Here is a 10,160-nt window from a genome sequence, read left to right as displayed (position 1 = left end):
AGAGGTTAGAGGTTGGGTGTGATTCCCAGCTGTAGAGGTTAGAGGTTGGGTGTGATTCCCAGCTGTAGAGGCTAGAGGTTGGATGTGATTCCCAGCTGTAGAGGCTAGAGGTTGGGTGTGTTCCCCAGCTGTAGAGGTTAGAGGTTGGGTGTGTTCCCCAGCTGCTTCCCACCTTTATATTTATTTTTTTCACCTTCATTTGACACAAGTGTCTCTTGTGGGACCTGGAGTTCACAGATTCAGCTAGACTGGCTGGCCAACAAGTCCCGGGGAATCTTCCTGTCTCTACCCCACTCAGTGCTGGGACTGTAGCCACAAGCATGTCTCATCTTTCTGTGGTGCTGAGGATGGAACTCGAGTCTCCACACTTGCACACCAAGCACTTTCTAACTGAGCTCTCTCCACAGCCCCGCTTGCTTGTAAACACTATACTACAAAGTTGCACAGATTAGCCTTTCAGCTGGCAGCAATCCTGCTGCCTCAACTTCCTCGGGGTTGCAATTATAGTCTAAAGTCACCACGCTTTGCTAGGTCCCCAACTTGACCCTCCCCATCAACTGTGGCAATCATGGATGAAATATGGATTTTTACAAATGTGATTAGGATCTCAGGATAAAGTCATCCCACATGATATGCATAGGCCCTAAACCTAGTAACAGTGCCTTATGAGAAGAGAGCTGGCTGTGGGAATTACACCTGTAATTCTAGCACTTAGAAGGCTAAGGCAAGAGATAAACTTACCTAGAGATAAACTACCTTACCTTGACTCCATGAGTGAGAGACCAGGAGGTAGAGCCCCTGCCTAGAATCCCCCAGTGAGGGGCTGGGGCATGGCTCAGTGGCTTGTATAGCACTTACCTGAGTTCTATCCATCTCTATGTGTGGTTCTTGAACTATAGAGCCAGCATCTCTAAAAAATGTTCTTGCCTGTATATGTGTGTTGTATGCACACATGTCTGCATGAGTGTGTGCAGGTATGCATAAATGTGTGTGTACATCTGTGGCTGTCTGATTTAACTTTGGATGTTTTCCTCAGTCACTCTCATTTTCATTCAGGCAGGGACTCTAACTGAATCCAGAGTTTAGTTCCAGCTAGCTAGTCTGCTTGCCCCTGCAATCATGACTCTACCTCATGATCACAGGCTACCACCATGCCCACCCGGCATTTATGAGTGTGCAGAGGATCAGAACTCCAGGACTCATGCTTATGAAGCAAGAGCTTTATCCAACAAACCATCTAAAATGCAGCCTCCAAGCCCTGCCTCTTACCCATAATCCCACAGTCCTGGGATCCTAAGGTCAAAAAATACAGTCTTCAGAGGAAACAACCAACTGAGGCACAGGGAGGAAGGTGACTTCTCCAAGGTCACAGTCAGCCAGAAGCCACACGGACGGACAGTTCCAGCTCACCCCCTAAGGCTGTTTTCTGTTTCCCAAGCGGTTCAAACTCACTGCGGCCACCCAGTCATTATACCCATGGCATCCTTAGTCTGGAAGGTTTTTCCTTTAATTCTTCTCTACCTAATTGCTAAGGATGACAAACTCATCTCAAATGTTTTTGTTTTTTTTTTTTTTTTTTTTTTGCTTTTTTTTTTTTTTGAGAACTGTGACTCCCTGATATGATAGCCCTCCACCACTGAAAACTTCTCATAGAAATATTTTTTATAGCTGAGCGGTGATGGCGCACGCCTTTAATCCCAACACTCAGGAGGCAGAGGCAGGAGGATCTCTGTGAGTTCAAGGCCGGCCGGGTCTACAGAGAGAGTTCCAGGGCAACCCAATGTGCCCCAGCCCCCAACTCTCCACTCCTAAGCTGAGATCTGTGAAGACCATCCGCAGGGAAACTGATCACGGTGGCTGACATCTATCTGATTGATACCCAAGAGCCGGGTGCGGTGATGCGCTCTTACCCTGCAGTCCCAGGTCTTGGAAGGTGCAGGCAGGGAAGATCAAGTGCTAAGGATCGTCCTTGACTAACAAGAGTTCAACAACCTACCTCACAAGCAAGTGCCAAATATTCCCCGGATGAGTAACTCACAGAGGTCATTGCAGCCATTCTGTTTCTCTCTCTGGGCTCCCTGAGCTGATCCCCACCTCCCCCAAACAGGCCTGAGAGATCCCTGCCTCAGGCCCCTCTTTCCCGAAAGCCCCTCACTGAGACTTACCGTCTTCCAAGAGGGCAGACAGCATAGCCAAAGGATACACCCAGTCTAGCCTTAGGCGGCTGGAGGGCAGCTCAGAGCGGGTGTCCAGGCTATAGGCGGGTGCCACCTCGTCTGGTATCAGCATGGGCACCGGGCGGCCTCTCAGAAACATCTTCACAGACCCCTCCTCTGCCAAGACAGCCTCAGAGGTCAGGTTCCACCCAGCCCTAGGCCTGTCCCCACTCCAGTAACGTTACTAAGGTCGTTATTGTTATTTGAGACAGGGTCTCTACAGCTGGCCTGAATTCTCTGTGTAGCCCAGGCTGGCCTGGAACTCAAGGTGATCCTTCTGCCTCAGATTCCCAAGTGCTGGGATTACAAGTGTGAGCCGCCGCAGCCAGTTCATTATATACAGACAGGATCTCTTTATGTAGCTCGAGCTAGCCTTCCTTCAATTCCAAAACGCCTTCAGCCTCCCAAATGCTGGGTTCCTGGCTTTGACCACACCTCCCTCCCTCTGCCCCCTTTTCCCACCCCTTCTCTCTTCCTTTCTCTCTCTCTTTTTTCTTTTTAACTGGTGGATAAAATGAAGCCAGACAGGCAAAGGCCCAGTAGCCACGACCCCAGGTCTTTGGCAGGCTACAGTCAGTGAAACCAGGCCCACCCTCCCCACTCACCCATGCTGAAGATAACTTCTTTGGTTTTTCTGTCAGAAAAAGATGCAGGGAAAAAAGAGAGAGAGGGGAGGGAAGAAAATGGGTGTTTTAGCAGGCAGATAAGATAGGAGAGGAAGTACCCCTCAAACCCCTTGCCTCTGCGGGTCTCCAACGAATAACCAGGCGAGTCAGGAGCGGAGCGCTACCTCTCTGCAGGCCCTGTGCTTTGCTCGTTAGAGCTTGAAGAGCCTAAGACACAGGCCCAGAGAGGCAGAGACCGCCAAGGGTCACACAGTACGAAGCGGCAGGCTCGCGATCCTGGAAGACTGTGGTCACTAGAGACCCTCCCTCCCAGGAGGCAAAATGCTCCCAGCGTCCCTCGCCTCCCTCCCCCAGCACCCCAAACTTCAAGCAGTCAGGAAAGCAATGAATTGTTCAGAGGAAGGGGCGTGTCTCCACCTCCTCTGCCAGAGGAGAGAAAGGACAGGAGGAGGGAGGAGGGGGGCTACGAGAGGGTCTCACCCAGCTCCAAAACTACTCATGGCGGCGGCTGGCAGAGTTTCGGGTCGGAGGTGGAGCCGGGACCGGCCCCGCCGCTTCCGGCCCTGGGAGGCGCCGGCGCCACCGCCCCTGCCCCGCCCCCCGCTGCGGACCCCTGCAGGCGCCAGGTGCCACCCGGTCCAATAGCCCGGCCCATGGAGTCCAGACACCAAGCCCTTTGGATAGGGTGAAGGGTGGGTGAAGGTTGACCACATAGACTCAGAGACGCGCTTGCCTGAGCTCAGATCTCCCCTTTTTCTAGAAGTATGAACTAGTTGCCCAACCTCTAAAACGGTTTCCTCGTTTCAAAAAAACGGGAATAGAAAAACCACTTCCCAGTGCGATTGAGAGGTTGATAGTGGCTAATATACGCAAGTATCTGACCCAGGGCGTGTTTATTATTATTTCAGACGACTTGAAACCTGCTTCAGACTTGTCTACTCTCAAGTCCTGGCCACTCCTGCTGTGCCACGGTTCCATCCTTACACCTTGACTCCGCCCCTAGCTACCTGACCACCACGCCCACCCACCCGTTAGTCCTGGACTGGCTCTGACTTTGTCCGTGTCTGTGTCTCTATTAAGAGAAGGTCTCAAGTAGCCCACGCTGGTCTCAAATTCGGTAAGTAGCAGAGTATGACTATGAACCCTGATCCTCCTGTCTCTTACCAAGTCCTGGGATCAGAGTCATGACCCCTCTTGAAGTTTATTTATTTGTTTATTTATAAATTTGAGACTGGGTTTCATTGTAATCCAGGCTGGACTGAACGCACAACATAATCGTGTAACCCAGTCTGGCTTTGAAACTCGGGCACTCCCCTTGCCTCAGCCTCTGCTGTAATTTACAAGCTTAAACCATGGCCACTCCCGGCTTCCCTCTTAATTAATAACAGATAGCTGTCCCACCTCTTTTTTGGGGGGGTCTCATTAGGCATTCTGATTCCATCAATTTCACAGGACCCGCTCCAAGCTATCCCCAAGTTCTTCAAGCTACCGCCATAAGGTTGGGCCACGCCCACTTGCAGCCCCGCCCAATCCTAAGCCACACCAACTTATGCCAGGTAGCTTCTACCCAAGTAGGGTTCCCTTCTGTCCCCCACTCTAGATTTCGATTCTACCACGCTAACTCCACTAACACACCCAAATTCCAACCACGCCCCTACCTCTGATTTTTACACTCCCCACAGAAACTCTGAGTCTTGAGCCCTGACTCCACCCTGAGAATCAAAGGGAACTTTCTTTTATCTTAATAGCCACACCCATGCGCCTGGCTCCTCCCTAGCTTCCTCTATCGACCCAGAGACCACGCAGGCCTTCTTAGGTTCCAGTTCCGTTTCCCAATGCTGACTGGGCTCCCAATATTAGTTCCACCCCTCCAGGCTTTCCTTTTTGACCAGGCTACCCCAGTACTGCGCTCCCACCTTGCGAACAGGCTCACCCCATTCTAGGTTATAACATCGTGGCCTGACGTTAATTCCCCATGCGCTCATCCTCTTGCTTGTCTTAAGTTGAGGCCCCACCTTTGAACTTACCCTTCTTTTTTGGCGCTACAGTTACTGCTGGAAGATGTGGTTCGACTCCGGGGATCCTCGCGACGCACAGAGGCCAGGCGCTCAGGCGACAAGTAGCGGCGACTGCTGCGGAAAAGACCAGAGTGATGAGGGCAGAGCCCGCGATGGTTGTGCAGAGTTCTCCAGCGATGTCTGAGAGGAGGCCAGAGCCCTGCTTTTCTTGCCTTACCTGCGCCCAGAGCTTGCCTCCTTCTTGGGGGAAGATGGAGAGGTGGCATAGCCACCCACGCGACGCGGGGGTCCGGAGCCATTGAGGGGAGTCCTGGTGGGAAGGCCTTTCAGGAGTTGACACACTGGAATGATGGGGTTAGAGCACGGAAGATGATGAGCGTGAGGTCGTGCCTCCAACCCTCCTCGTCACACCCTCCACTCCGACCAGGATACCCGAGGCGGTGGTGCCCAAACGTGGGGGCGCCCTGCCCTTCGGGGTGCCCCTCGCGCGCAGCGCCGCGCCTTGTTCTTCGCACGCCCGCAGGCGACGCAGCGCGTCCGCCAGCGCCGCCTTTAGGACCGCCAGCTCGTCTTCTTGCAGCTGCAGCCGCTGCTCCAGCGCCGACACGCGGTCGTCCACCTCCATGCCACTGGTGCCGGACAGATTATCATCTAGAAAGCGGAGGAGATACGGGTTGCAGGGGACCACCCGGGGGAAGATGGTGTGGGGGCCTTCAAGGACCAGGAGCGTCCGTTCCGTTTTTCAGGGACTGTCAGGACCAGCCAAGCTCTCTGACTTTCCTGCAACCTGGGCTCGATGGGGATGCTTGGAGATGGGCCCACGAAGAGGGTTCCAGCAAGGAGGAAGGAAATCCCCACCTCCTCTCTCTGCCACAGTGCCCTGGCCATGAGACCTTGGGGGAAGTCCCTTTTCCTCAGGCAGAGTCCACCAATCCCAGGGCCTCACTTTGGTTTTGAGATTCTGTGACTAAGATGCTAAATATCTTTAAGTCATATCAGCACTTTAAGATGACATCAACCCACTCCCCGTGACAACGTTCTAGAACGCGCCCCCGACGTTCTCTGACGAATATCAATATTCTGTCACGGGTACCAACGTTCTCTCGCTGTATCCAAGACTTTCAAGCCAAAAGGTCCCTCTCCAAGGAGTTCGACCCTCCAAAAAACCATAAAGACAGACCTTCTGTGACCCCTGGCGGCCGACATGGGGATTACAGGGCAGAGATGACACACGATCTCTTTCCCCAGCCCAGAGTTTCTGTCCTCCAACCCCTCCCCCACTTTATGTTACCTCTGTACCCCTACCCAGATTTAGTTCTCCTTCTCCTTTTCAACCCATTGCTGCAGTTTAAATGACTCCCTCATCATTTACCCCTCCCGTCCTTCCTCCCACCAGGGAGGGTGATTCTAGGCGGGCGGCCCTCCTCTGCCTCCCTCCTGGACCACTCCTACCCAGACTCATTACTGAGAGAATCTAGGAGATCCTGGCTTCCAGCCCCTTCCAAGTAAAGGTGGTAGCAGGAACAGTAACCCGGCTCGGAGGTCGCACTTGCCATCCCGAGTCCTGTGTCCCTTAGGCCAGCCCCGCCTGTCCATTGGACTCCCGCACTGCAGACTCCTGACCCTCCCCTCCTACTCCTTCCGTGGTCCAATCGCCTGCCCGGCCTTGCCACTCTGTCCCCTACCCCCACCCATCCAGTGCTTCGTAGGTCCTGTGTCTGGACCTTCGAAGGGAATATGGGAGAGGGGGCTCTCCAGGTCGGAGTGAAAGGGCCTGCAGAGACTTGAGACCCCTATCAGGAAGTTCTAGGGTCCCGTGGGGATCCTTGCAAAGAAAGAAACTGAAAAAGGTGGAATAAGAGACAGTCTGAGGGCCATACACAGTCAGTAAGGGGTGGGAGCCATCGAACAACCTTATGTTGAGCCCATTTTCTACCTACCATAAACAGTATTACAATTGAAAATACACGAGAGCTGGGCTCTGCACTTACCGTGTTTCCCGCAGAAATCCCAGATAAGATGAACCATTAAACATGGTAGCTACTGTTCCCACCCCCACCCTCCACTCTGATGACTTTAGTGGTCTCTGCTTCTGCAACGGAACTAAAGCCCGGAAGGTCCCAGTCACTTGTTCAGGACACAGTTTTTCTTTTTCTATCAGGGGCAGAACCCAAACTTGATCCCGCCTCAGAGACCCTGTCATCCTTAACCTTTAGACGGCAGAGGGGGGTGAAATGAACATTCTAGGTCCTCTGCCAACTCTAGGGGTCCCTAGCCAAGGGTGTGTTCCTGGGGGAGGGGTGACCTCCAAACTCCGAGATGATTGACATGGGGGCACAGTGACCCTGAGTGGCCAGCTTGGATCTGAGGCCTTTCTTGGTCTGATGGTCCCACCCCATGACTCAAGCTCTTGGTTGTTGCCCTGGCCCAGAGACCAGCACCCACTTTTCACTTCATGAGAGTCCCACTCCTGCAGCCCAGCTCCCCTAACACCAAAATGGCCCTTCAGGTGGCATACACATTTGTCTAGGGAAAAAGGATTCTTCATGGGTGGGAGGGGCAGCACTGACGATGGGGGAAATAGTGGACAGAGTCCTCTGGCGTTTTACTGGTCCCATGGCCAGCCCTCAAGTCAGCGTTTCCCCCTGCTATGCCCGAACACAGAGGGTCCAGAAGGTTGAGGAGCAGAAAGAGTTCCAGGTTCAGTTGATTCCCCACCGCAGGCCTACTCTTCTTCCCGACATAGGCACCTCCAGGATCTTTCCCCTTCTCTCTGTCTAGCTACCTTCGGAGCAGGTGTATGTTGGGGTGGGGGTGGGAGGAGCAGGATCCTGGCTTTGGAGATGGAGGACCTTGTTCTGGGGTCAGGAGTCTGTTGACAGGGAGAAAGGAGGAATCTCCCACAAGGGAGGGGATAAGGACTTGGGAAAAAAAGGGTTGGGGAAGGAAGCCTTAGGTCCAACCCTGGGTGGGGCCAAGGTCTGAACGGAGAAGGGGGCTCTCACCGTTGCAGTATTGCAGCAGCGAGGATGTGTCGTAGAGGCCGCAGAAGGCCGGGCCGCGCTCCGCCATTGCCCCGCCACAGCCACCGCCGGCCCCCGCAGCCCCAGCTCGGGCCCGGTCCCCCCCCCAGGCCCTGCCTCCCGTTGCCATAGCAACGCCCTTCGTTCCAGCATCCCCAGCTCGGCCCACCCAGCATCAGGCGGCCGGCTCTGAGCCTAGCACTGGGGTCATCCCCTAGGATGCCCAGAAAGGGGGTCGAGAGACTGCTCTGTCAGCCCCCCCCCCAATAGTCTTCAGGTCAGGATTGGCTGCGTCCGGGTCCCCCTAGGTACTGTCTGGCCCCTCCCACAACCGGAGTGTATTCTCTCTACACTCCCCCTCCTCTCCCGTTAGGAGCCAATAAGAGTCTGTCGCGCAGGCTCCTCCGCCAATAGGGATGCGGGTGGGCTTGAAGGGGCAGGGTCTTTCCTGCTTTGCATTCCGAAGTGTCGCCCCCAGTTCTGGAAGGAGGATGAGGTAAAACAAGACACTCCTCTATTCCCGAAAGCCTCCCTGAAATCTTTTATCCGATTTCCCATAAGTCCCCTCGCACGACCAGAGCCTGACATTGAAATCTCAAATATGACAGGTTATCCTATAACCTGAGCTTTTATCCTAGCCAGGTCCTCATTCCTTGTTTATTAGATCTAGACCCGCCCCCAACGGCTATTAGCTCCACCCCCAAATCAAGAAGCAGCTAAAGTTCTATTCCCGCCCCTAGAACAATTAGCCACACCCCTGAACATCCAAGGACCAGAAACTTGGACCAGACTCTCTGGTAGGGTTAGCTCCGCCCCCCAGAATTTAGATTCCCTCCCCTCGAGTCGATTAGCCCCTCCCGAACTTTCCTTTCCACTTCAGCCACCGAGGCCCTTAGCTCCGCCCCTACAGTCCTGGTCTCCCACCAACGATTTATCCAGTCCGTATTTTGACAGAGACCCAGTGGTAAAGCCCGGGACCAGCTGGCGGTGTCAGTCAGAGCAGTCTCGGAAACTGCGGAGCTAGGAGAGAAGGAGGGGGTACAAAACCTTACAATAGATTTAAAGATGGGATCGCCTTTTCCAAGTCATGACCCAGACCACGGGGTTCAGTTTGCATTGTTTTGTTGTTTTGTATATATGAGCGAAGACAGGCTGCCCCCTTATGTAGGTAGCCCAGGCTTGCCTCCACTCCAGCTTCTCAAGTGGTTACTGGCAAAACCCTCCCCACCATTCCCGGCTTTTGTGGCTTTTTTGAGTCAGGGTCTTGTGTAGCCTCATGTAGGCCAATTTTGAACTCTTTATCTTTATTCTCCTGTCTCCACTTCCCAAATTCTGGGGGTTACAGGCCTGGGCTGCCCCTTCACTTCTGGTTTTGTTTTGTTTTAAGACAAGGAGGGGGGATTGGGAGCTCAGCCTGGCTGGTGGTGGCGATGCATGCCTTTAATACCAGCCCTTGGGAGGAAAAGGCAGGTGGCTCTCTGTTGAGTTCGAGTTTCTACAAGCTCTAATGAGTCTCATATTCCTGTCTCCAACCACCAACCACTCCAGTGTTGAGATTCCAGGCATATACCACAAGCTCCAACCTCCAGACAATATTTTTGTTCTTGATGTGTACACTTATTCACTTATGTGCGGCACACGTGTGGATGTTGTAGGAGTCAGAACTGAACTCAGGTCATCGGGCAAGGGCCTCAGGCTCAACAGCAAGGTCCTTTACTAGTGGAGCCCAGATGCCGGGAAGAGGAGGAAGGCTGAGAGCAGAAGGGGATTCACTTCTGGGCACACAGCAAGCTTTAGGAACCAGATTTATTAATATTTGGGTACATGTCTGCCACATTCCGATTGTGTGAGCCTGAGCCTCAGTTTCAGGTGATGTATATAATCATGCCAACCTCCTTCCCTCATTCAACATGCTTCCTAAGTGCTGGGTATGATAGCACACATCTATGACCCCAGCGTTCTGGAGGAGGATCACAAGTCCAAAATGAGCCCAGGCTACATAAAGAGACTGCCTCTAAAGACTAAGGGCTGGAGGCATGACTCATCCACACAGCAACAGCATAAAATCCCCCAGTGAGGGGCTAGGGTGTGGCTCAGTGATAGAGACCCTGCCTTGCCTAGCAAGTTTGATGCCCTGGGTTTGATTCCCAACACCACACATGCACACACATGATGTGGGAGTGATTTCTTATTAATAAAGAAACTGCCTAGGCCCCTTGATAGGCCAACCCTCACACACACTCACGCACACACACACACGCACACACATGCACACAC

At 53.3% G+C, this 10,160-nt stretch overlaps 1 protein-coding gene across 3 annotated transcripts in view; it reads right to left on the bottom strand.

The window, feature by feature from the left end:
- Eml2 (echinoderm microtubule associated protein like 2) overlaps nt 1-8,198 on the bottom strand; it is a 30,474-nt gene extending 22,276 nt beyond the window's left edge. The window contains exons 1-6 of one of the 3 annotated variants that reach the window (XM_005370273.3): nt 7,866-8,198; nt 5,293-5,511; nt 5,078-5,201; nt 4,870-4,974; nt 2,822-2,850; nt 2,204-2,333 (exon numbers count right to left, since the gene is read on the bottom strand). In XM_005370273.3, coding sequence (XP_005370330.2) covers nt 2,204-2,333; nt 2,822-2,850; nt 4,870-4,974; nt 5,078-5,201; nt 5,293-5,511; nt 7,866-8,013 — 755 coding nt within the window. In that variant the 5' untranslated portion in view covers nt 8,014-8,198. Of the gene's footprint in view, nt 1-2,203; nt 2,334-2,821; nt 2,851-4,869; nt 4,975-5,077; nt 5,202-5,292; nt 5,512-6,312; nt 6,396-7,865 lie in introns of those variants that run through there. The other 2 variants (XM_013354866.2, XM_013354867.2) reach the window with 2 other exon arrangements.
- Between the last annotated feature and the right edge of the window lie 1,962 nt (nt 8,199-10,160).

This window comes from Microtus ochrogaster, unplaced genomic scaffold, assembly GCF_000317375.1.
Source record: "Microtus ochrogaster isolate Prairie Vole_2 unplaced genomic scaffold, MicOch1.0 UNK74, whole genome shotgun sequence".
NCBI lineage: Eukaryota > Metazoa > Chordata > Mammalia > Rodentia > Cricetidae > Microtus > Microtus ochrogaster.
Note: the sequence above shows the minus strand (reverse complement) of the source record. Positions and strands in the feature narration are given on the sequence as shown.